The sequence below is a fragment of the Lissotriton vulgaris genome, chromosome 11 (assembly GCF_964263255.1).
Source record: "Lissotriton vulgaris chromosome 11, aLisVul1.2, whole genome shotgun sequence".
Taxonomy (NCBI): Eukaryota; Metazoa; Chordata; class Amphibia; order Caudata; family Salamandridae; genus Lissotriton; species Lissotriton vulgaris.
In genome coordinates, this window is record NC_141699.1 from 161,360,173 (window position 1) to 161,387,830 (window position 27,658).

The 27,658-nt window shown below is 45.9% G+C and overlaps 1 protein-coding gene across 1 annotated transcript in view; it reads left to right on the forward strand.

Annotated features, from left to right (window-relative positions):
- RAD9B (RAD9 checkpoint clamp component B) overlaps positions 1 to 27,658 on the forward strand; it is a 636,801-nt gene that overhangs the window by 534,231 nt on the left and 74,912 nt on the right. Inside the window, exon 9 of the mRNA XM_086942453.1 lies at positions 19,071 to 19,184. Within this exon, the coding sequence (XP_086798579.1) occupies positions 19,071 to 19,184 (114 nt within the window). The remainder of the gene's footprint in view (positions 1 to 19,070; positions 19,185 to 27,658) is intronic.

The window sequence follows — 27,658 nt, forward strand, 5'->3', positions numbered from 1 at the left end:
ATTTCCGGCCTCGAATATTCTTCACTGAAGATGCATTTGGCTGCTTCTCAAGATACAGATGATCACAGGAACAGTTATTCATTTCACAGAGTCATCAAGCAATTTATCTAAGGCATCTTCTGAGCCTTCTCCCCCACTTCAACTAATTTACAAAGCAGATTTGAAGTTCCTTTCCTGGAAAACAGCATTGCTTCTCACATTGACTTTTTACATGAGAGTATGTGAGCTGCAAGCCTTTACAATCAAAAAGCAATTTCTCTTTTCTCAAAAACCAAAGTGAATTCATACCTAAAGTGTATCAGATTCCAACATTAAGCCGGTGGTTTTCCGCTCCTTCTTTCCACCCCCTACCACAAATGTAGAAAGATTCTTGCTTTTGGTTAGGCTATGTAAGTGATGTAAGGTTTATCTGGAAAAGACTAAAGCCATTAGCATCTCTGATACGCTCTTGTGTCTTTTGGGTATCCCGGGAGAGATGCCTTCCTCTTTTCAAGCAAGGCATGTCACATTGGTTGTCTGCATGGATCATCTTTTGTCACAAGAAGGCTAATTGGCAACTTTATGTGCAGCCCTCTATGCTGATGGGCCTCTGCATGACTTATGCTGTTCTGTGGCATGGAAGAACAAACATAAGTTCACCAAGCACTACTGCCTGAATTTAGATGCAGCAGCGGATTCTTTGTGGTACAAGCAATTCTACGCAACCACTTTTAATAAGGTGAGCCTGCTTTCTACTTTTTATACATGATATACGTCTGACTATTGTAATTAAAGCATGTATATCTATTAAAAATACAGTGCTGAAGAAGAGAACCTGTAACTATCATTCTCCAGTGCTGGTATATTTCATAGAGTCATATGCGACTCGCCATCCTCTCCAGCCAGGGGCTCACTAGTTATTCCCTTTCACTCACACTAACGCTGAAATTGTAGCCTAAGGAAACGCTACCTGGAGAGATCAGAAACCGAGCACAGCAGCTATCCCGTCTAGGCAGCAGGAGCAGGAGCCGAGTCCCCCCCGCCGAGCTTTCCACCATCAACGCGGCCGCAGAGCGGGGGGACTTCAACCCCCAGGAGCCTTTGCGGGGGCGCGCACAGTGACGCGAAAGCAGGCGCCCGGAGGCGCATAAAATACCAACACCCCCTCCGCGAAGCGGGACGCGAGCGGGACCAAGCGCGGGGCTAAGCCCGGGCAAAGGGCGGGCCCTCTGTGGCCCTCAGAGGCCTGAGGAGTCTGGGCTGGGCCACACACCCTGCTCGAATTATATTGACTACCGGACACCTGAACTGTAAGTATAGGTGCAGCATATAGTAACACACTTTTAAAACGTCATATTAACAGGGGGGTTTGTATTCTGCTTGTCCCTGTCATTGTGGTTTACTCTTAAATGCCTAGGGATTGCTAATATTGTCTTGTCATTATTAACTGCTACACTAGGAGCAAGCTTTGTCATGGATTGTCGAGAGACCAGAAGTATGGCTGCAGGGGGGGTAAAAAAGTTGACTGGCACCCTTGATGACTTTATTGTTCGTACTAATGCCTTAATTGACGAAGGGATTGTCTTAATGGACAGAAGGGTGTCCCAAGATTTGGCCAGGGCCAAAAGATCTTCCTTAGGCCTCATTGCTCAGGCACGTACACCTAATACCATGAATTGCCCAAATACCCCGTCTAGTTTAGATAATGATGGGGATCATCATGTACCAAGTTCCCAACAGGGCCTTGAGGCACCCCCTAATCCCATCTTGTTATCAGAGGGTGGTCCGGATAGTGATTTGGCCATAGCAAGGGCGAACAGCCTGCCGACGGCCTCTGATATCAATCAAAGAGGGTTGAAAGAGGGGGCAATTCCCAAAAATAAGGTTAATAAATCAACCACTCACAAAGCCAGGAAAGTTAAAAACACCCATAATCAGGATGCAACCGCCTTAGATCCTGTGCCTGTGAGTAGGGACCCAACAGTAGGTGTCGAAGACAAAGAGGGGGCTCACCGGGCTACTGTTGGCTTATCTTTAAACCTCCCAGATGATACTATTGTAGACAGTAGCTTGGAGGAGATTTTGGAAGCAAGTGGTGAAGAGAACAACCTGGCTGAAATTCGGCAAGATGGAAGTGGGATAAATATGATGAATAATAATATTTTCGAAATGTTAAAGACCCTTCTCGAACCTATAGAGGTAAGGCTACTCTGTTTAGAAACAGTGTTGAAAAACATCCATAAGGATATAGGTGCCCCTAGTTTTAGTCTAAATAACATGGCTTCCCATGCGGTGACTAAAGTAAATAAGCAACCCTTGGCCGATAAAAATGTCACCCTAGGTAAAAACATTGTGCCAAAGAACCCGAATAACACCCCAAATTCAGGAAGTGCAAAAGCTAAGACCCCCGACCCTAAACAAATATCCAATCCTGCTAAGCCCAAGACAACTCCTCAAGTTAAATTTAAAGATCCTATACCCTTGACCCCAAATCTAGATTCGGTCTCAAGAGAGAAGGTGGAGGCTCGTAGAAATATCCACCTCCCCCCAGATGCCTGCCCTTACGTAGTGATTTTGACTGGGGTAACGGAAATATTACCCCCTTATGTGGAATTCTTTCAGGCACTGAAAAATAAAGTGTGCTACTGGTTATCAAATAATCACCCCCTACCACCGAATATCCCCAGTAACATCCTAACGGTGGAGAGAACCCCTTGGGTAGGTGGGAACAGAAAAAACTTACAAGGGGACTGTTTTGTGGTAACCTTTGAGAACCCACAGGTGGTTGAACATATTTGCAGAGGGACTTCTCGCTACCAAGCCAGCACTGTCACTGCTAGGCCACTCTCTTATTTTTACTTACCTGAGAATCAAGTGGATAAAAGATGGAGTTGGCTAAGAGGTCCAAATGACCAAAAAAGTAGGCGGAGGTTTAACTCACCATGGGAGGTGCAATCCTATGGTTGGGATGAGGGTGGAGATGTCAACTGGAACCAGGTTAAGAGAAGAAGAGGTAGACCTATTCAAGGGGGGTTTGGTGGAGGGTCACAAAATGGCCACCCTTACAATTATCCTCAGACCGTGAATGGGTATGAAAACTACCTCAACATCCCCATGGCCAATCGCTATGAGTGTTTGTCAAACTTGGATTGGGTTGATTGACAAAAACAGGGCTCATCGCTTAGCTTGATGCAAAACATCCCCCCAACCCCATCACTAAATGAAAATAGCACCCAGGTTGTGCAGGAGTTAAATATTGATTTAACCCCACTCACAAATGGGGGTGCTGAAGGAGGGGACTCGCCGTCCGGAATAAAGGATAAAGCACTGGTGAAGGGGGAAATGATTGTGGCAACATGGAACATCGCGGGTCTCAGGAGTAAAATTAATGACCCCATATGGAGGGACTATATAGGCACCATGGATATAATGGCCATACAGGAAACCTGGGACACACAAAATACGCTCACAGTCGATGGCTTTACTACTTTTTTTCTCCCAGCTGTCACCTCTATTCGGGGACGAGCACGAGGCGGCTTGGTCACTCTGGTATCTGCTAAAATTCCGGGTACTTACAAAGAAATAGTTACTGGTTGCCCCTACTGCCTCGCTGTCCAAATTACCCGTAAGGGCCATCATAATGTCCTGGTAGTGAATTTTTATAATTCTTTTGATAGGGCCCATCCGATTAGTAATCTGATGATGTTAAACTCTTTTCTTCTTAAATTTAAAGAGTCATCAGAGTCTGAATGTACTATTGTGTTAATGGGGGATTTTAACGTTCATAGTTGTCAAGATAAATGTCCTTCTAATGTTTTATTTGGCCCTCCGGATGAGGAGAATATTCATTTTGAGCACTCAGACCAGGGCATTTTCTTGGAAACTCTGCTGGCCGAAAATGGGTTAATGCTACCTTATGGGTGCGATAAGGATATTCCTACATTTACAGGACATGGTAGCGGGTCTGTAATTGATTATATTTTTTTAAGTAGTAATTGTGGAAGCCATATTACTAGTTATTCAGTTGTGCGGTCTCATTTTAGTGACCACAATCCAGTTGTATTAAGGGTCAAAAATGTAATTGTAATCACGGAAAGTAGGTCGAACCTGGTAGACAAACGCGACCTGCAGCTGACTTATCAAGTCCGTAGAATCAAGTGGTGCAAGATAGTTCCAGAAGAGTTTTTCTGTAATCTTTGTAGTAGTAGTCAGGAGGACCCAGGCAGTCAAGACCGCGGGGACCTGCTTTGGTCTTCTCCGCTCAATTCGGAAGATCCTCCCCCTCCTGCCCCCCCTGTCCAGGAAACTTCTAGTGCAAGGGCTCATATTAGCACGCCTGGACTACGGCAACGCCGCATACCTCGGGGCTCCTGAAACCACCCTGGCCAAACTCCAGCGCGCACAAAACGCCGCGGCGAGACTCATTCTCAACCTTCCCCCCAGAGCCCATACCACACCGGCCCTCAAATCTCTGCACTGGCTTCCGGTCCGCCAGCGAGTGGAGTTTAAGGCCATGTGCATCACGCACAAACTCATCAATGGGGTTGGACCTGCCACCCTCAAAGATATGATTACCCCTTATAAAGCCCACAGAAACCTTCGCTCGGACAACGAACATCTGGCCACAGTCCCAAGATTCAAGAAGTCGCGGACCGGTGGACGCCGCTTCTCGGTTAAGGCCTCCTCCACATGGAACGCCCTTCCTCGCCTGCTGCGTCTGGAACCTAGCCACGCACTTTTCCGCAAAAAACTCAAAACCCTCCTCTTCCCCAAATAGTTCCTGGTTTTCGTCTGTCCTGGATTTTACAGTATTATAGCGCGGGGATGCCCTCGGGTCACCAGGCGCTCTACAAATCTCAAAATAAATAATAAATAAAATGAGGAACTAAAGCTTTGTATGGATGACCAGGCGGGGGACAATGAAGTGGTGGAGGCGTACCAAAAGGTTTGCCTTGACATAGTCTCCAACCTGAGGTTCCGTGACGATCGTAAGTGGTGTATTTGACTCGCACGAATATGGTCGAGTCTGGTATCTATGAACCGCAAATGACGAGTTTAGTGGGTGTACGCAGTTTCGCTGTGCTAACCTAAACCGTTCGTTTGTTTTGTGGGTTTCTACATCCGAGTCCACGGGTTCCATCTTAGATGCGGCATCCATTTTGTCTCTTGCCCTCAAGTAGCCAGCGAACGGACGCTGTCCGCTTCGCGACCCTGGGATTCCCAAGACTCTTGCGGAAGACACGTTTCCTTTGAAAGTGTCTTTGTGATGAGGGGAATGATACTGTAAGGCAGATGGCCCCGCTCGAGGCTCATCTTGCCGTGCCGGTCTATTGTCTCAGCCGTGCATCTCATTAGGCACGTCCCTTTGATGCTTGCAACTCGTGTTTCCTGATACCACCCCTTTTACACCCTTTCCGATCTCCCCACTGTTTCTGCCTTCCTCTGCACCTGTCTCTGTTCCTTCTTCGATCTGTTTACTGCTGATTGGAATGTACTAATGGTGGGAAGTTGGGTTTTTACAGTTGGGAACCACCAAATGTTTCCGTACTTATGTTCCGGGCCCTGAATACATGAAAGCAACCTTTTTTGGTGTTTATGATGGGAACCAAGTTGTAAACCTTTGTTTATCATGTTAACCTATGAGAGAAATGTGTATAAAAGGAGCGACCCACAGTAGCAATTCGAAGCAGGCTCCGCGAACCTACATGTGATGTACTTCTCGTGACTTCTGTGTTCCCTGCAGTAATAAACCTCGAATCTTTGACGCTGAAGGAAGTGTCCCGTGTCTCTGTCATTTGTACGCCGGAACAGGTTACCCACGAAGGTTTCAGGTGTTGTCCCCTGGCACCGCTGGGTCTTAGAATAACCGAGTCCTTCAGTTGGCGCCCAACGTGGGGCTGCATCAGTGGTACCGGTCCAAGCCCGACGATCGTGAGGAACTTCGTGTGAAATCTCCGAGGGAAGGTGCACCCCGCTTCATCGATCCTGTTGTCGAAACAAGTGGCCCGACGACTTTTCCCGCGAAGATTCCCGCCTCCTGACGGCTGCGACGGACTGCTGCCCTGACTGTAGACCTGTTTTGGCGCCTGGAGTAGACCTTGGTACAGCGAGACGATTGACGGGCCTTCCTGGTGACGCCATCGATCTTTGAGTTAAGTATTTGTGGGTCGCTCCCAGAGTTCTTAGTTGTGGGTGCTTAGTTGTTGCATGGTTCCATTGCATTTGTGGTTCTTAGTACTTGGTTCTTTGTTGTGATATTTGACGTCTGCAGTCGCCAAAAACCGAGGGTTTTTGCTCTTTGCGGGGACTTGGTAAATCCCGTAACCCTTGAAGTTTGTGAAACTCAGCTAGTGTGCAAGATGCCTGGCCGTAGTACTTTATTCAGTTGTTTTGGTCGTTGTGGTGTGGATTCCCGACTGGAAGACTCGTGTCCGATACCTCCGGTTGGAACTCCAACTTATGAATTATATAGCAAGCATGGGTTAGGTCCGATTACCTTTAATGAGTATTGGATTCGCTACACTAGAAAGGACGGTGTCCTTAGTTGGCCACCTCATGGTAGTTTCGAGACCCCGATTTTAGATAACCTCGAGGCTAAATTGTTTAAGAAAAAATCAAGGCCGGCCATGTTTGATGCCTTTCGGTTGTGGCGCAAAGAAGCCAAACAGAAAGAAATCAGGCAGACAAAACGCAATCAGAGAGATGGAGTTGCTGCCATAGTGAAGAAAGCAGAACAGTTTCAGCGAGATAAGGAGGAAAAGGAAAAGGAAGTTTTCAATAGGCTTCAGCGTATGTCTATAGATAAATGCTACCCCGCTTTGCCAACGGAGTCGGATAAGAAAGAGGAATCAGTTGAGGACCCTTTACTGTCCTATCTTCTGAAGTCACCACCTCCGTACGCACAGGGTACCGCAGCTCCTGTGGTTCCCCCTGTACCTGTTCCTCAACCTGTCCCTCAACCTGCACCCGTTCTTCCGACTGTTCCTGTTCCCTTGCCTACTTCTGTTCCTACTGCTCCACCGCTTGTACTTCCTCATACTCCTGCTCCCGCTTCTGCTCCTGTTCTGCTTACTCCTGCTGTTTCGTCTGTTTCCGACTCTTCTCTTGTTAATCCCCTATGTTATACCTCTCCATCTACCCGACGTCATACCCCTTCTGTTGCTGCTAACTTTTTCAATTCTCTTGGACCTATTCTTGAGTCCGCTGGTTCGGACGGTCCCCAAAGACGTAGTCAGCTTCCCGGTAATAGGGAACGTGCTGCACTATATAATATGGCGATGGCTTGGATGAAATACCCCCTTAGAAATCCTCCACGTGCGGTGCTTGAGACGTTCTGTCAATTCAATATACCGACACAAAGATACGTTTTCGAAGAAATGTGTAAAGTTTTACGTGATCAAATATCGGCCGATGCACCGAACGATGTATTGACTGCTTTAACTAATCTGCAGCTCCAGTTTTCGAGCGGAATGATAGTCGATTCAAATGTTCGACGCGCTGTTGAGCAATTATTATCTTTTCGTCCTTCTATAATGCCTCGTGCGTTGTTTGTGGAAGACATTGAGGGACCGCCAGCAGCGCCTGGTCAGTATCCCATGCGCGAAGTTCCGCCAGTGTGGATGCCAGGTGATGCTAATGCTGTTCCTATCATCTTGCCGCATTTCCAGAGAGTATGGATTCATCTCCCGTGGAAACGATCGGAAGTTCTACAGGTGAAGCAATCTTTGCCTGACCCTCGTAAAAATCCTGCAGGGTATTATAAAGAATTATCGCAGCTCGTAGACGCTACGATAATGAATCTTGCCGATATCGATATGCTGTTTGACAATGTCGTACCGCAACCGGTATGGGCAAAGATTCGTCAAGAAAACCATGCGGCAGAATTAGGTGGTGATTGGGCTGCTCTTATTGCGGCAGACACACAACAAATTGGTGGGGCTAAACCTGAACAGTTAATTACCGAACTCCCTCAGAGAATAATTACCCTAATGAAAACGCTTATGCCAGCCATGAAGGTAAATTGGGACAAACTGTCCGCCTGCAAACAAAAGAAGGATGAGAGCGTCTCTGATTTCTTTACGAGATTTGAGGAGGCTTTCATTGACCATAGTGGTCAAGACATGGGTACCGAAGGTGGTCAGAGGTTGTTTGTGGACAAATTTGTTTCAAATTTACTGCCTGACTTAAGCAATAAATTGCGAAATTCTGAAAGCGCGTGGGCTGTTTCTACTTCTGCTCAAATATTGGCTACGGCCCAATATTATGAGAATAGGGAGAAAGAGGAGAACGATCGTGCTGACAGGAAAACGAAAGAGCTAAAAACTAAAGTGTTGTTGCAACAGGCGTATCCCCCGCGTTCAAATCAGAATGACTCGCAACAGCGGAACAGATCACAATCTCAGTCAAATAGGTCACAATCACGAAATGATTCCTCTTCGCAGAGATCTTCGTTGGGGTACAATCAGTGTGCCTATTGTAGACAGGAGGGTCATTTGAAATTCGATTGTCCAGTCCTCAATGAGCGTAATACTGGTAATTCGTCTAGAGGAGGTCGTGGTGGTTCTCAATAGACATCGCGTGGTAGAGGTCGCGGTGCTCAGAACGATCGTTCCGCTAACACTTCTGACTCCAATAATTGTTTTGATCAGCGTGGATCGTCACAAGGGCGATCTGCTCAGTACAATGAGGATGATTATTACGTCGATCAGGATGCTGATGACGGTAATTACTAGGACAGCCATAGACAAGGAGAGGGAGTAGTATCAGTTCCGGTTGATCAGAGAGGGCCTTACGTCGCAGTTGCCACCTCGGGCGTCGTTGAGCCTTTTCTGTTGGACACTGGTGCAGCGAAAAGTTCCATAATGCATTCGAAACTCCCTGGCGCACCTTTGTCTGGCTTAACAAATGTTTCCGTTGGATTCTCTGGCGCCCCTGTTAGCAATCCGGTTTCGTGCCCTTTGCCTCTTACAATTGGGCCTCGTGAGCTGAAAGCTCCGCTGATTTTGACCACTGGGTGTGGTGAAAATCTCTTGGGCCTGGATTTGCTAAAACGTCTGTATGCGACTTTGTATTGTTCTCCTGCGGGAGTGAAGCTTACTTTGGGTGAGAGAGTTATCTCTCCAATGTACTTGTCTCTCGATAAGCTTCCACCGGAATTGAGTTCTCTTCCTGCATCTTTGTGGGCAACAGGTCCCAATGACTTGGGCCTGCTTGACATCTCCCCTTATGTTGTCCATTTGAAATCTAACGTGCGACTGCCACGTATTCCCCAGTATCGTATCTCCCTTGATGGTGAGCGAGCATTGTTAGCTATTATCTATGACTTGATCGAGAAAGATGTTATCGAGGAGACTCGGGGAAACGTGTGTAACAGTCCTGTGTTACCTATTCTGAAACGTACTGATCCTTCGAAACCACCTGTTTATCGTTTTGCTATCGATTTACGGGAGGTAAATAAAATTGTGATTCCTCAGTTCCCTGTTGTGCCTGACATCACGGCTCTACTGACTCTGATTCCAGCCTCTGCATCTTGGTTTTCAGTGATCGATCTGAAGAATGCGTTCTTCAGCATTCCGATTGCTGAAGAGAGTAGAGACCTTTTCGGTTTCTCTCTTGGTGGTCGCAGCTTCCGGTTTAAACGTGCTCCCCAGGGCTACTGTGAGAGTCCATCGATATACAGTCAAGCCATGAAGGGCCAATTAGATGCATTTGTGTTGCCGGCTGGTGCAGCCTTGATCCAATATGTTGACGACTTATTGGTGGCTGCAGATACTCAGGACATCTGCAAAATTGCTACGGTATCGTTGTTGCAGCATCTCTGTGACTTACATCACAAGGTGTCTCCTTCTAAACTTCAATATTGTTGTCAAGAAGTAACCTATCTAGGTCACTTATTGTCAAAGGAGGGAAGAAGGTTGACCCCAGAGAGAATTGCAGCGATTGCCCTAATGACTGTGCCAAAAACTCAGAGAGATGTGCGTGCCTTTTTAGGTATTACGTCATACTGCAGGCAATGGATTCCTAATTTTTCATTGCTAGCGAAACCATTGGTAGCTCTTACGTGCAAGGATGTTCCAACTCCTTTACCATGGATGGAAGAATGTCAGAAAAGTTTTTCTGAACTACGTGACGCGTTGTGTTCGGCTCCTGTGTTAGGTACTCCTGACTACAGTAAGCCGTTTACACTATACGTTCACGAGAGAGAAGGTTGTGCGTTGAGTGTTTTGACGCAACCTTTTGGTGGTAAGCAGCGTCCATGTGCATATTTTTCCTCGACCTTGGACCCGGTAGCTAGAGCATTGCTGAGTTGTTTGAGAGCAACAGCGGCAGCTGCGGTGTCCATCCGACAATCTGCAGGATTGGTCATGGATAATATGCTTACGGTGATGGTTCCGCACGCAGTTGACACTCTCTTAAATCGTATGAAAACTCAGCACTTGACGAGTGCAAGGTTGTCTGGGTATGAGTTGACGCTCTTGGCAAGTCATATTCAGATAAAACGTTGTAATGTCCTGAACCCGGCGACTTTGTTGCCCATTAGCATGGAGTCAGATGAAGTAACCCCTCACGACTGTTACTTACGGACTGAGGAGGAAACAAAAGGTCGTGTGGACCTTAAAAACACCCCTTTGGAAGATCCCGATGGGACCTTGTATGTGGATGGTTCATGTTTTAAATTGCCGAATGGTGATGTGACAACTGCGTATGCTGTGGTAACTTTGAATACTGTCGTGGAAACTGCGAGATTGAATCAGAACTCTGCCCAAGCTGCAGAACTGATCGCTTTGACTAGAGCGTGTGTGTTGTCGAAAGGGAAACGGGTGAATGTGTTTACCGACAGCCAATACGCTTTTGGCGTCGCGCATAGCTTTGGACGATTGGTTTAGTGGTGGTTTGCGCATTCTCCCGATGGATTGAGGCCTACCCCCTCAAAGATAACACGGCTCTGTCCACTGCGAAAATCCTACTGAAGGAATACTTTCCTCGGTATGGAATGCCACGGATTGTATGGTCTGATAACGGAAGTGAGTTTGTGGGGAGTGTGATGAAGAGTGTGTGTAAGGGCCTTGGAATTAGTCAAAAATTCCATAGCGCCAACCATCCCCAGTCAGCGGGTTTAGTTGAAGGGTATAATGGCACCCTTAAACTCAAACTAGCGAAGATTCAGGCGACGACTGGTCTTTCGTGGCCTGACGCTTTGCCTTTAGCTTTGTTGTCAACAAGGGCGACAGTACACTCCCGAGTAGGGCTCAGTCCCTATGAAATAGTGTTCGGCCATCCTGCGAATGTTTGGGGGGTCCCTAGACCGAGTGTGTTTTCTGATCTTGAATATCCAATGTTGATCGATTATCTTCATGATCTGACCGCTAAACTGAGGTTAATTCACCAACAGGTTTTTGAAGCACTGCCGACGCAGACGGAGGGTCCAGGCCACCAGCTCCAGCCCGGAGACTGGGTGGTGACGAGGAACTTTGGAAGAAAACGAAATCTCGAGCCTCGTTTTACTGGACCCTACCAAGTCCTCCTTGCCACGAGAACTGCTGTCCGTCTGGAAGGCCGGAAGAATTGGGTGCATGCCACCCACACCAAAAAGGTACCTATACCTTTACCAGCGGACTCGTGGGTGAGGAAAGGCATTGCTTCATCTGAAACTGAAAAATTGCAGACCTTCGTACCTTTTAGCGACGCCCAACCTGTCGGAGAATCCTCAGTGCAGCAGAACGACATTGTTGAACATTTGTCATCGCAAAGCTCAAGATCTGAACAATTGACTGATCAACAGAACTCTGTTCCCTCATCGGATCCATTGTTTGACGAACAGACACGTCCTGGAAAGAGCCGATACTTTTTGCGATCCCACACCAAGGACAAATAAAATTTGCTTTTATTCCTCGACATCCACGTTACCCCATTGCCACGATCAGTCTAAACACTCGTATAACCGTGATTTTGTAAATATTGAGTTTTTTTCCACATCTGTGTTTTTGCTTCCACAGCCGAAAGACTTTGTACATATTTGTGAAATTAAGATACCTTGCATCCAGGTGTACCGTAGGGCCGCGCGTGTACTTCCTTCTGGTTAGTAGGTCTTGACACTAGGTCAAAGACCGTCGGTTCCTGGGAACTCCATCGGGATTGACCACTGCTACACAGAACTTAAGTGCGTCAAGAAACATTGCGGACGGTTTTAGAGGATGGCATTTTCAAAGCTTGTGGATTTGGAAAAAGCTCAGGCGCAAAGATTCAAACTGCAACAAATTACTCGTACCAAATGCTTTATGTTTCAGGGGTTCCTTCTATTTCTAATTGCTCCGAGACGTATGTCTTGCCGATGCTCTCGTCCCCTGTGTTTCTGACTGCCAAGGGTACGTACTTTGTCTGCCATGATCGTGCGTATACGTGGTTGCCCTCCGACTTTGCGGGCACATGTTATATCGCAAATTTGTTGCCTCCGACGTTTACCGTAGATGCAGATTACCACAAGACTAGAATTGTGAGGGGCGTGATTAGTGAAGAGGACACTGCCGGTCAAGAGGCAGGAGACTTTTTCAAGGGTTTCTTTCCGTTTGGGGGCCTATGGTCAATAGTAGGAACCTGAGACAGTTGACTCGAGTAGTGGAATTGACAGCTAATATCACTGCCAGTGCCCTTGGTAACATCACCGCAGAACTTCAGGCGGATAGGCTCATGACGTTACAAAACCGTATGGTTTTAGACGTTGTTTTAGCAGATCGAGGTGGAGTATGTAAGGTGATCCATTCGAGCTGCTGTATTTTCATTCCAGATAACGCTCCGACTGTCTATCAAGCCATCTCGAAGTTGCATAAGATCTCTGAGTCCATACACGTGGACGTAGGGGATTGGACGCTACTTGGGTGGTTTTGGGGCCTAATGTCGACTTGGGGTTGGAAGATTCTGATGATCATCTGAGTCGTTGTAGCATTCCTGTTCACGTGTTGCCTTTGTGTGCAGTGTGGTCCTGCCTTATGTGGCCTCTGTGCTACGACGTGTATAAGACAGCCGCCTGTTACCAAAGGAGCTCAGATGGATAAAATTATGTTGCAGCAACATCTAGATGGTCTGATGAATATCGAATATGATTCTGACTAGTGCTTGCCTACATGAGGGCAAAAGGAGCGTCTGAGGTTCCGTGACGATCGTAAGTGGTGTATTTGACTCGCACGAATATGGTCGAGTCTGGTATCTATGAACCGCAAATGACGAGTTTAGTGGGTGTACGCAGTTTCGCTGTGCTAACCTAAACCGTTCGTTTGTTTTGTGGGTTTCTACATCCGAGCCCACGGGTTCCATCTTAGATGCGGCATCCATTTTGTCTCTTGCCCTCAAGTAGCCAGCGAACGGACGCTGTCCGCTTCGCGACCCTGGGATTCCCAAGACTCTTGCGGAAGACACGTTTCCTTTGAAAGTGTCTTTATGATGAGGGGGATGATACTGTAAGGCAGATGGCCCCGCTCGAGGCTCATCTTGCCGTGCCGGTCTATTGTCTCAGCCGTGCATCTCATTAGGCACGTCCCTTTGATGCTTGCAACTCGTGTTTCCTGATACCACCCCTTTTACACCCTTTCCGATCTCCCCACTGTTTCTGCCTTCCTCTGCACCTGTCTCTGTTCCTTCTTCGATCTGTTTACTGCTGATTGGAATGTACTAATGGTGGGAAGTTGGGTTTTTACAGTTGGGAACCACCAAATGTTTCCGTACTTATGTTTCGGGCCCTGAATACATGAAAGCAACCTTTTTTGGTGTTTATGATGGGAACCAAGTTGTAAACCTTTGTGTATCATGTTAACCTATGAGAGAAATGTGTATAAAAGGAGCGACCCACAGTAGCAATTCGAAGCAGGCTCCGCGAACCTACATGTGATGTACTTCTCGTGACTTCTGTGTTCCCTGCAGTAATAAACCTCGAATCTTTGACGCTGAAGGAAGTGTCCCGTGTCTCTGTCATTTGTACGCCGGAACAGGTTACCCACGAAGGTTTCAGGTGTTGTCCCCTGGCACCGCTGGGTCTTAGAATAACCCAGTCCTTCAAACCTGACACGTCAGGGCAAAGGCAAAGCACAAGGGAAGGAAGGCTGGTTTGATAAGCACTGTTCTGCAGCCAACCATAAACTCAAAGTGGCCCTTAAATCCAAACCGATGAATAGATTGCTTGTGGCTACTCTCAGGAAAGAATACAAGACAGCCGTTGATAGAAGGCGGCGTGAGATTAGAGAGGATGCTTGGGCTGAGTTGACATCAGTTGATGTGCTGAAAAGCAGCGCCAAGTTCTGGGCTGTGGTCAACCAACCCTATTTTTCTAACTCTAGTAACAATGAACTGGATTGTGGAATACAAGAAGATAAATGGCACTTGCACTTTAAGTCAGTTTATGAACAGGAGATTTTGGGGGCAGAGGCCTCGACCACCCTTTCCAGACTGCCTTACATCCTAACTGTAGACGAGGGCGAGGTGGCCGTTGCTATTGTTAAAATGACTAGTAACAAGGCTCCAGGGCCAGATGGTGTTCCCTCCGACCTTTTTAAAGTTAACATTTCCTTTTGGTCCAAAGTTTTAGCAAATGTTTTTAATAGAATCTCAAAAACAGGCATTCCAGAGACATGGTCCCAGTCGGTGATTGTCCCCATCTATAAAAAAGGGGATAGGAGTGACCCTGGTAATTACTGCCCTATATCTCTTATTGATTCCGCTGTAAAGGTTCTAGGGAGGGTGGTCCTATGTAAACTTACTGATTGGCTAGAGAATACCAATACCCTATCTCCTTTGCAGTATGGTTTTAGAAAGGGGCGTAGTACCATAGACCAAAGCCTGAACCTGCAATTGCTTATAGGGAAATACACAATAGCGAAGCCAGGATCCCTGTATATTGCCTTTATGGATCTGTCCTCGGCATTTGATCGAGTAAACAGATCCAAGTTATGGGGCCAGCTTCTTAAAATTGGAATAGATCCTAATATTGTGCATTTCCTAGCGGACCTTCATAGGGATCTAACAGCTACGGTACGTTATGATAGAAAAGGTAACTGCACGGGTAAAATCAGTATCACCAATGGTGTAAGGCAGGGATGCATTTTGGCTCCCCTGCTTTTTACACTATATATTAATGATCTGGGTGGTGTTTTGGGAGCAGCGAATAAGGACATCCCGAGGGCAGGGAAGTACCTATTGCCTGCATTATTATATGCGGACGACGCTGCTCTCTTAGCTAGAACCACAGTGGGTCTTCAATGCCTGTTGAATTCATTTTATGATTTTATGATAAACCTTGATTTAAGTGTTAACTACGGCAAATCCCATGTTATGGTGGTGGCCCAGAAAGGGAAGACCAGGAAAAATGTAATGACACTGCAATGCAATGGGCATAAGTTGACCAGAGTCTCTAGATTTCCCTTTTTGGGGGTTGTATTTGATGATTGTTCGACATGGCACCCCCAATTGCTGGAGAAAAAAAAATGCCCTGGCACGTTCTATTCCTGCAGTGCTGGGCTTCTCACGTAAATTAGGGGTGAAACCCCTGGAGGCAGTTTTAAAGGTATATGCTGCTAAGTGTATCGCCATCGCCATGTATGGCGCAGACCTATGGGGTTTTAGGCCAGTTAAAACGCTTCAGGTAACGGAAGATAACTTCCTTAAAACGATTCTCTCCCTGCCACGATCCACGGCCGGCTTCATAGTACATCAGGAATGCGGCGTGGATTATCTGGAAGATCGAATCGCTATGGCCCCTCTATTAAAAGGGATCTCAGTCTGGCTTAACCTGGAACTGGAAGTGAACCATGAAATTTTTAAGGATTGTCTAAAGTTAGATCATTGGGACAAGATCCCTTGGTTGAAACATGTACAACAATTATGTGTAAAGTTAGGTCGGCCTGAGCTGTTTAATGAGCTATCTAACTTAGTGAAAGGTGACCTGAAGTGGGTCAAAAACACTTTTTTGTTGAACCGAGGGATGGACAGAGAAGGTGTGGAGCTGTTAAAGCCATCTGTCAGGACTTATCAACTGATTGCATCCTCTGGTCATGATCTGGAACTTTACCTAAAGGTTGTTAATAATTCAAATCATAGATTCCTTTTAACCAAGTTCCGATTAGACAAATGTCACTTGCTAATTTCTGGTCGTCCTGGTTGGACTAAGCAACTTGATTTAGAATTGTGTAAATGTGATGGCTGTTCAATTATGGATACTGCACACTTCCTGTTTTTCTGTGATCATTTTGGAGGTATTAGGAAAAAGTTCATCATACCCCTGTTAAAGGGGAAAGGGTTTAGGCAAGTTAAGCCAGCTTTACTATATCTCCAATTATTATCAAATGTGTGGGAAATGTACAATATAGCCAGATTTTTAACCATAGCTGTGAGACTCAGTAAAAAGATTACCTGGTCTTAGATGAATTATTGTAAATATGAATTCCTGCAACTTGAATCAAGTTTTAAATTACATTTTTCTATGCTCTTTTTTTAATGGTACAAGGATGTATATATTGCTGTTTTTAAATCATCACATCATGTGTTAGCATTTTTTTAAAAAAAATGGGTACTCCCGCTCTTTTTATATATTGTATTTTTATGTCATTATGCTGCCTGGTGTTTTGTGGACCATTTTGTGTGTTTTTGTACTTTTATGGTTTGGGAAATTGAACCGAATAAAGTATTTCTTGACCTTGACCACTCAAGTTCTATGAAAGACTGAGCTAAGGTGGCCTCTAAGGAGTGGGAGAGTTTTATAGCATTCAACTGATTGGTTAAAATAACATTTTGGTGCTACTAAACAACCTTTGTTCCTGATCCTAGGGCCATATTAACAACGTGTATTGCTCTTTTAAACTACTGGGATTCCCAGCCAGACAACTGGAATAATTCAAACATGTGAATCTATGAAGGATACCAACTATGAAGAAATGTAGTTAGATATATGTAACTTGTTCTGGCTGACAGCAGCTTCCTAGGATGGATCAAATGGTTCTATAAAAGAGTTAACCGAACCAGTGATCCCAAGAGGGTGAAGCTGATCACTCTTGTTCTACTAAAGTCAATAATAACACACTATAATGGAGTGAGAAGACGTTTAACAAGTCCCTGTCGGTTTCAAACAACCATTCACTGTAGCCTGTGCTCAGATACCAAATTGTCTAGGAGAGTCTCCATTATACCCAGATAGTGATTTATATTATACAATGTTCATGCTAATCTGGATAGTCCTGCCTTATGGTAACCAAATTCCACATGCTGTCACACCCTTGTGACCGTGAACCTCTGTGGTGTTCCAACATAAGAGATTTTTTATAGAAAAAAAATAACCATAAAGAAAGATGTTTAATCATGAGTGTGTCATGAGTCCTCAAGACCTCACAACTTTGCTGGGGGTTTCATCATAGGCTCAACTCCATATCGGAGGGGCATCTCAATTGGTGGCTTTATGACAGGGTAGAGTAAGGGGGTTTATTTTTCACATTTCTGTTGCATCTTGTTAATAACCCTCTGATGTCACTGCTGTATGACCTGCCTGCTAGGAATTGTTGTCCCCACTTAAGGAGCTCTTTGGTCATCTCTTTCAAAACCCTAAAGCGGGTATAGTTTAGCCTAGAATCTGGGACCTACATTCTCCTTTAGCTCTGTCCGTCAAGCATAAGATTGCTAATACTCACAAAGAGTGGTGAAGGATGTAGCGAGGAGAGTTGAAAGCTATGGTTTTCTCCACCCGAGGGTCAGTAGCTACAAATTCAGATGGAAGGGTGAAATCTTGGAGACAGAGATTTCTCACACGTTCCGTCACTTCCTCCAAAACCTCTTAACGAATGAACTTCTCAGATGTTTCTACATCCTGAAGGTCATAAAAAGTATGAATGAATGAATTAATTTTTATTTGCATAATTACTTAAAATCTTTGCAAAATTGCAGTGCATTATCCAGAATTACAATAAAATACGTATCTCACGACATTATAAAACATTTGTCTAAAAAGTATCAGTGGCCTCTTAGGCTCCAGTCAGAAAAAAACATTAAATTGACCCTCGGAAGCAGGTTCCCTGGGAAAATTCTTGTGAAGGATGATATTGACAATGGTTTTCACTAAAGGTTGAAGCTGCTTTGCAGTCAATGGGGCTGTTGCATGATTTGGAGCATGCCTCCGATTTTGTGTCTCTGAGCTTCCTAAAGTCAGTGGGGTGGCGCAGCAGACGGTAACAGGCACTGTTTTGGAATCTCTATTTTCAGAAGCTGGTGGACATATTTTTACAATGCTAATCTTTATGAGTGGATCACCCTCAGCCAAAGACTTGCGAGAAAGATGGACTAGATGTAGGTTTGTTTTGTTACTTACTACATTTCAAGTAAATATGTTAATGTCCAGTTCACAACATTTGTAACAAATTCTGAAACTTTCTTAATGTAAAGGCCAACTCATAAAAAATAAAATCAGACAATTACTTCTTTGTTTAAGAATATTTTCGGGTTTTTTTTATTCTCAAAATACAGCAGGAGCATTCCTGCAAAGCTACGCGAGTCACAGCTTTCCAGGAGTGTGCATGAATAAATGTTGTAGGTGTAAACTTCTTTCTTCTTTTCACATGTGAAACTGTTTTCCCTGTGAAGAAACACCTTCCTCTAAACCAACACCAGTTTTGATTGTGTTCGCTCACTGTTACCACCTTTGATTGAGACTTACCAATACCCATGATAGAAGTAAAAATTCCTTAGAAGTACCCTTAAACCGCTAAATGTGTTTGTTCAACTGCTTTTTTAAGACATTCACGCCCTGTAACTCCAACCCCTGTGAGATTTACTCCTACATTCATTTATACCACAAAAGTGTAACTTTACAAGTGAGTAAATCCATTTGCGAGTGTAAATTAACTTTTGTGTGAATATTGTGAATATCAAACAATAACTTACATTTCTAAATCAATCAATTTGTGTGTCTGATTTCAACTTGGGTGCAAAGATGACTGTGAAGTGGGCCCACTGTGGGGCTCTACGTAAGTGAGAGAAAATTACACCATATATGAATTAAAGAATCAAAATTGTCAGGTACAAAAGAAAATGCTGATTGGTTATTTCTTTTTACACATGTTTAGGCCCGTTTCCTTCAGTGTTGAAGATATGGTCTTCGACGCCAACTTTGTTTTGGCTACCTTAGCTGATGCAGAGTCAAGGGCACTTTCACAAAGATCACAGGTTCTCTCACGCAGGTATTATGTTTTGCATTCCTATACCTTTTAACATTTTTGGTATTGATTTGTTATGGCTGGGAAAACTAAGGTTTGGTGATGTAATGGCTCTGACAGTTATAATGTCATGAATAGTATGAGTCTGTAAACCATATTACTTGTAGGGTTAACATGTAATGCAAGGAATAAGGAAACGAGTCACACATTTAATGGCCACTCGCTCTTGATCTCCCGAACTGACCCATCTTGACTTCTGGCTCAGTCATGGAAATACCATTAGGTATTTTCCTACAATTTGCTTCATAGCAGTTAAAACTATAACACCAAACACATAGTTCTGACTCCTAACATTATCTAGACTGTAATGTCTAACAAACGTAGAACGATTGACTATGTAGCTGTCTTACAAATCTCCGGCAGGGAAGCTCCTTGGAATTCTGCCCAAGACACAGACATGCTCCTGAGGAGAATAACTTTTGAGCCAACCGGAAGAGAAACTCCTTTCTTTTGATACGCCATAATAATAGTAGACATTAGCCACCGCATAAGGTCTGGGATGAAGGACGACTTCCTTTGTTTGCTGCAGCAAAATTCGCAGAGATTCTGAATTTCTAAAATGAGACACTCTTTCCACATAAATCAGAAAGTCTCTCTTTACATTCAGTGTATTCAACTCTTGCTCTTCTGCAGAAGATGGATTGGCAAAAAACCTCTTGAACAATAATCTCTTGTTCAAAATTAGATGTAGAATGTGGGGTCGTGGCTTAGCCAGCCAAAATGGCGGGTAGTGTTCTAGTCCGGCTCCCACAGGCCCGCATTAATCTACAAGCATCCGCCCCCAACAGAAAATGGATATCTCCCCCGCAGAGCAGCCTAGCTTTATTGGGGGTCTAGTTCAGCCCATGGGGCTGAGGCTCACCGCGCAAGACAACCTGGAAGGTGGCCTCATTTAGGACTGCAGAACCCCAGAGGACCTGGGGGATGCAGGTTCTGCACCCTACCCTTGACCTTCAGCGGTAGCTGCTGACTGACACCTGGGCTGATGTTGGTACCGTCGGGCGACACACCAGCCGACTACTGTTAAGCCTATCCCTGTTGGCTCATAGACCTCACTGCTGTGGGCCCGGCCATGCCTGGACTGCGTGTCTACGAGCGGACAGAGGTGAGGCAAAGATGGCTGCTTATGTATTGTGGGCTGCCGTCCAATTCTCCTGTGTGTCCCCAGAATGTCTTTGACTCTCTGAGCAGCACAGAAACCCACCACTAGTGTGTCTTGATTCTGGGAGGGCCTTCTCTTCCCCTAGCCCCTCTCCTATTTGATCTTGGGTGGTCCTGGAGCCCTTCCTACTTCATGCTCTTTTAGAGGGACAAAGGGGAGCGGCCTTGGGGATGGATGCGTTTCCCCTGATTTCCTAGCTTAATGGACCCCCGCCATGGAGACGCTACGGACTATGAGGGGGATGCATGCTCCTAGGAGCCACACACTGCGGAGAGCCTCTGTTACCCCACGCTTGAAGTTCTGCTGTGAAGGGACCCCCACTTGCGTACAACGCAGGGTCAACCAGATCCTGCCTGTCGCGGTGGGGGCCGTGGAGAGGAGGAGGTCCACACCTGAGGTGCATATTGATTATCCAGACTATCTATTGGCAGCACCCAGGCAGTGTTACAGGTAACTTCCTGGCGGTGTTGGCTGCTCGTGCTACCAGGTTGGGTAAGCAGGCCACTGGAATGCAGTCACTGAACTCTGGTGCTTTTGAATGGCACGTACTTGGAGATGGGACAGGACAAGCTCCCAAGTGGACACGGGCGCAAACAAAAATGGATCAATATACCAGGTCTACCTCCGGTACACGTGGAGCCGCTGGGGCACCCATTCTCAGGTGCGACCCCTCAATGCAGGCGGACATAGATATCAGATGAGCAACCCAAGACTCTAGAGAAGTGGTCAAGGCCAAAATGGGTGAATTCCGAGTGGCCCTGCTATGACAGGATCTTCGCAATATGGCTGACCGGGTGACAGAGGCAGAAAGCAGATGAAGTTGCGATCCTTAACCTGCAAGTTTTCAAACTTCCCTCTGGGACAGCATCCCTGGAAAAACGGGCCAAGGGTGCTGAAAACCGCTCACAGGAGAATAACCTGCCATCCATTGGATTCCTGAAGGGGGTTTAGACGTCAGGCACAGACTGTCGGCTGGGGGAATAGCTCTGGTCTTGGGTTCCCACCAATAAACTATCTCGCACCTGTCCTTGGCCAAGCAGCCTCCCCCGGGAGCCCCTCAGTGTCCTGTCATAGCGCACATCCTTAATCATCAGTCCCTGGACACCAATCTCCGTGCAGCCAGACAACACCAAGATCTGCACTTCCAAAACACTAAGCTCATGATCTGCCTGGACTAACATGCACAGTCCAGGAGTGCAGATGCTCCTTCGAGAATAACAAACAGAAACTCAGAGTTCTCAGCCTCCAATACATGCTTCTCTTCCCAGCCCGGTTAAAGGTGATATTCAACTTCTCAACCCACTTCTTCGACACTCAGGAACAGGCTTGGGAGTGGGCGACTGTAGGAGGCTGGCTTAGTATATGGTGCACACTTAAAGGCATGATGCACCTTGCACTAATCCAGACAACCCTTATGGTGATTTTAGTGGTCTTTGGTAACCTTTGAATGCTCTCATAGTGTTAGCCCTGGAGAGCAGCCTTCAGGCTTATATTGACAGAGTGTAAAGCAGCTTGTTTTACCACATTTTATCAATGCTGTAGATTAGATGAAAATGAACCACACAGTGTGTATGGAAAATAAGTCTGTTTATTACACAACATAATCACTAACACATTGGTATATCTCTTAACCGGAGATCTCAACAATACACATGAAAATTTCAGATAAGTAGCACAAATATACACTGATCTCCAGGGGGGGACTAAACTATATACTAGGGAAGTGGAATGCCAACTGCAAAGAAGAATGGGACTTGGACCAAAGGACTCAAAGGAGCTGGGAGAACCAGAAACCACCCATGGTACATAACCAGGAACCCAACGGAGGCTGTGTGCAGGGTGGAAACACAGGTTCCAATGGAAGTCCATTGAAAAGTCACAGTTGTAGTCTTAGAGAAAAAGGACCCTTCCCCAAGGACCCCGAAGAAATCCCCTGGAGGATGGAAAGTTGGAGAGGCACCCCACCTGTGGAAGGCCCAGGAACCAGGTTACCTCCACGAGAGTATTGGGTGACAACAATGGAAGACTTAGGAAGAAAGGCCTCTGGAGAAGTGTCTGAAGATGTCCATGGGTGGATTCTTGAATAGGAGAACCTGCCAGCAGAGGGGACAGAGTCTTTGCCACTCTGAGGTGACCAGGAGACACAGAAGCACAATGCCCGCTCTTGGCAAGTAGCTCAGGAGTGTTGACCAGGCCCGGCTGAGGAAGACCAGGAGCCTTGCACGGGATGTCCTACGTCGGATGTTGGTGTCTAGGTGTTCAGTGTCTGGTGGGAGCACCAACAAGTCTTGAAAGCCGTAACTGGCGTGGCTGATGACAAGATGCTATTGTTGGGACCAACAAGGTTCAAGGGACTTACCAAGTGCAGGTGAGTCAGTGCATGCCCAGAGGAAGCAGAGGAGCCCACGAAAGCAGGAGAAGACCCTCAAGAGGACCCACAGGCCGAGGGCACAGGATTTGCAGGAGGCCCTCAAGCAGCTCACCAAAGATGGAAGCCCACGGTGCAAGGGATGCAGTGAGGATGTTGATCTCCAAGGGAGGACGTGCTGAAGGCTGGACCTTCTTGTAGTATAAAGATCTCAGGAGTGCTTGGCAATGGCAAGTCAATGCTTTGCACAGGGGTTTAGTCCCAGCAGATCCAACGAGGGATACTGTCCTCCAAATTTCCAAGGAAGACAGGTCAGGCATCAGGAAAGCCAAAGAACCCTTACCTGTGATGCTGGGACTCGGGAAGTCTGTGGGACGACAGGAGCCGCAGACTGGTCAGCTTTGCGGTGGTGCCTGCAGATGCAGGGGAGTGACTCCTTCATTCCAAGGGAGATTTCTTCAGATGTCCTTGATGCCAGCAGGTCTTCAGGAGAACCTGAGAGAAGCGCATACAAGGCTGAAGACTTGAAGAGCAGCAAGACCAGGATCAGCAGATGTCTTCCTTGATGCAGTCTCGGTTCCAGTTGAAGTCCAACGAAGTCCAAGTGTCCAGACGGTTGAAGAGTGTGTTGGTATCAGAGGTGAGTCTTGTTCCATGACGAATCTGAGGACCCACCTATAGTGGAGCCCTTAAATACCTAAGGAAACGGTTGGAACGACTCAGGGTCCCTCCCAGAGAAGGGGCTGGATAGAGGTGAGGATACTTCCCTGTCCTTTGTCCAGTTTCGCACCAGATTAGGAACCAAGCATTCCCAAACTGGCTGAAATCAGAGTATGCAAGGAGGGCACCAAATGTACCCTTCAAAGCAGTCTGGTGGCGCTGAAAAGTGGCCCCACTCCAGCCCAATACACTAAGCCCTATCTGGGAGGTGGTCACACCCCCCTGTGACAGGAAACCTATTGTTACTACCTTCCCCTGCTCGAGCTCAGGTCAGCAGCAAGAGGGCAGAACAGTCTATGTGGTTGGCAGCAGTACTAGTTTGGGGGCAAACCCTGAAAGGCTGTAACTGAGAGTACATGGGGCTGCCCTAAGGGGCCACCCAGTACATGGTATCATACCTCCAACACCGGAACTGGTGTTGGTGTATGATTACAGCATGTTTGATACCAGGTTTGGCGCAGCCATTATATAGTTAGACATCTTGTAATGACTGATATCCACTATATGTCTTTAAATGGCTGACCACACTTACAAAGCCTGGACAATCGACTCTGGGGTTTGTAGGTGTATCCTGCACAGCCAGGGGCAACCTTGGCCCTTGGACAACTGGCATCTTTTGTCCAATGGGTTTTCTCCTTACACAGGAGGCACCAAGGTTTCTTTCTGCCTTTAACTTTGATAGACTGTGACTCCCCCAGATGCAGGTTTTTGGGGCCCTGATGAAGACTTCTGGTCTTTACCCTTCTCCCCACCCTTATCTGAAGGTTGAGCATCTTGCTTCTTCTGTTCACCACATGTAGTCTGTTTTTTCTTCTTCACCCTGGTTCTGACCGATCTATCCGCCTTCTTTCTTAATTCTTGGGGAGAAGTCAGATCAGCATCAACCAGGTACTGATGCAACAACTGATTCTAGCAATTATTAAGGATCTGCTCCCTCCTAATCAAATTGTACAATCCCTTGAAATCATTCACTTTTCTGCCAATTAACCAGCCTTCCAGAGCCTTAGTAGCGCAATCTACAAAGTCTACCCAGTCTTGAGTCTGTGTCTTCTGGGTGACCCTGAATGTAATCCTGTACTGTTCAGTGGTTAAGCCAAACCCATCAATGAGAGCACTCTTCAGGACTTAATAGTTGTCAGCATCCTCTTCTCTAACAGTGGGGAGCTTATCTCTACCTTTGTCAGCAAAGGAGAGCCACAAGATAGCTGCCTACTGCGCTTGAGTGACCCTCTGTACTTTACAGGTCCTCTCTAGAGCAGCTATCCATTTGTGGGTGTCTTCCCCACCATGGTAGGGAGGGACTATCTTGCTCAGGTTCCTATGGTCATAAGTATACTCCTTAATCCTAGGGACACTGTTGCTGCCACCATGGGACTCTAGTCCCAGTTTCTTTCTGGCTTTCTGGAGTTCTAAGGATTCCTTATCTAGGGCCAATTGCTCTTGCCTGAGCCTAAACATGACCTTCTCAAGCGCTAGAAATTGGTACTGTCTTTCATAAGAGTTATCTCTCTTATGAGATATGGAGGTCCCTATAGAATGTCCTGAATGGTCAGATTCTGCAGAGGAAGATCTAGATCTCCGTGGTAAACTCTGCACTCTTCCAGGAGGAGTAAAGAGAGGGTACTGGGGCCTTCTCCACCCTCTTCCTTAAGATCTAAGTTGTCCAGGTGGAAATCATCTTGATCTTCCTGGCCAGGGTTTGAGTCTAAGTCATAGAAGGTTTCACCTCCTGACCTGTCCTCATTCCCTGCCCCACTCAATCTTTCTACCTCATGTGACCCTGGGGTCTTCCTATGGTCATCTAAGACTAACACCTTAATGAGACGTTGGGTGTTGGCATTTCTCCCTGTCTTCAGCTTCCTAGAAACATACATGGCTTTCAATTCCTGAAATGTAAGACTATTGTACGTGGAAGGCAGAGAGCCACTGGCTTCTCATTTAGAAGACATAACTAGTGTGGTGTGGTGTATGCACCTACCTACCCTAGTGGGAACGAAACTCTCTTAGGTTGGAGAAAGGGTGTGCTAGACCCTTAACTGACCCAACCCTAAGTGCAGTAGAACTTACTTATTGTAATCTTTAAGTATTATATGTGCCTTAATACTTTAATGGTTTTCAGTTAATCAATAACAAGAGATTTATGTGGCAAAACAATGCAAGCTTGAATCCCAACTGCTGCACACCAATGTGAGAAGTTGGTCTGGTATATGCTGTCCACTAATTAAAGTGGGCACCTTGAACCAGTCCAAACAACCCTTATGATGTACGAGGTCAAAGATAACCTTTAGAAAGCTATCCTAGTGGTAGCTGTGGAGAGCAGCCTTCAGGCTTAATCTAGAAGGAATGTAAAGCTTCTTGTTTTACCAGAGCATAACCTCCTACACCAAATTTTTGCTCTATTTTGAGGGCAGCAGGGTTACAGGTATAAGTGAAGATGACTACGGAGGAAGTGAACAAGGTGGATGGTGCAATGCCGGCATACATGTTCTCCTTCCTGCCACCTCGAGGGACATATAAATGTTGCTGCGCATGTCCCAGTACCAATATTGTGTAATGTATTTATACGGTGCTCATGTAAAGCACTCCAATACCCTTGGGCAAAGTAAAGGCTATAAAAAACTTCCCAAAAAATAATCTCAAAGTCTAATATCTCTTTGAATACCTTTTGATTTTCCGCTGCCAAGCAATATTGTTGGTGCTCAACCAGTCCGGGAAAGAATGGGAAATAGTTGCCAAGGCATTGAAGCAATTCTACATTATTTTTCACAATGGCCCATCCTCACTTCTTTGTAGTGTGTACTGAATCGGCCTAGGTGTGCTTTATCCCTTGAATCCCTTAAAAAAAGAAGACAGCAGGACACAGAACCATCACACTTACTCATATATTTTTTTTTAAATCCACAATGCTTTACTTGTCACACAGTACAATTTGCACACTACAGTAAGTAACATATTTAATCCATAAACATATTGAGCAGTTTTCACGTTTAAATATTTAAAAATTACATATTCAAAATTGCTAAATTAACCACCTTGCTTTCTCACAAAATTATGTATTACAACAATTTGCTTAAAAATGTACAATTTTTCACTCCTTTTTTCTCAAAATGTTTTCAAGGGTGGGTAGAGAACTCCTGAACCCTTGTATCAGTTGGGCTTGCTCACTTTACTCGCGCCCTATGTAAAACTCAGTCCCAACATTTAAGCCTCACCACTTTGAAATGTCACCAGTGAAATCTGGGTGCCTATAGCCCTGTACACGGAGGATCTTCTGCTGTTCCTCAAGGACCCATTATCTGCAAGCCCTCGATGTTTAGAACTTCTCCATCTCTATGAAGGAGCCTCCGGGCTTTGGATCAAATAAGCTAAATTCCTGCTGCTACTGGTTGAAGGTGATGCATGCTGAATGATATTCTTGGTGTCCCAGGATCCCATTGCGCCGCCTATCCTTAAATACCTAGGCATCTACTTCTCTTGTCTCCCAGCGCTGGCGCAGAGTCTTAACTTGCAGCACCATGTGACAAGGCTGAGTAGGGACCTGCAGCAGTGGGGCCGACTACCGTTGAATCCCTTGTGGGTAGCAGCAGTGTTTAAAATGATGAGTCACCCACGTTTCTTAAGAATTCAATTTACCCCATCCAAATCCTAGGCAATGCTTTCAGTTATTGACACTGAAAATAGCCGCCTTTCGCCAGGCAGGAGATCACCACTGAGTGGCTCTTGTTAATGGCAGACATTCTCCTTACGATGGGTGCTGGGAATAGTAGACCTGTAAGGCTACTACATAGATGCTCAAATTGTGACGATAAACAACTGGTTTAATGGGGTATGGGACAACTCTACTTATCGGGCAGAACTAAACCAACTGTTCCTCAGCGATCTCTTGGGCCCGCTTTATGGTGTCCCAATCCCCCAGTCGCTCCTTGATTGCACCTGAGTGACCCTGCTTTGCTCTGCGGCGGGGCTTCATTTCATTTAATGGGACTACAAACTAACTGGAATGACCCCGCTGTAGCAGGGAATGTGGTTGAATCATACAGTGGGCCTACAAGCCTTTGCGCAATGGGACAAAATAGGAATTACCCACCTGGAAGACATCTGATGAGGCGATGCCCTGATGACATTCCAAAAAATGCAGACACAATATCGACTTTCCTGCACACAAATTTATCCTTACCTGCAGCTGTG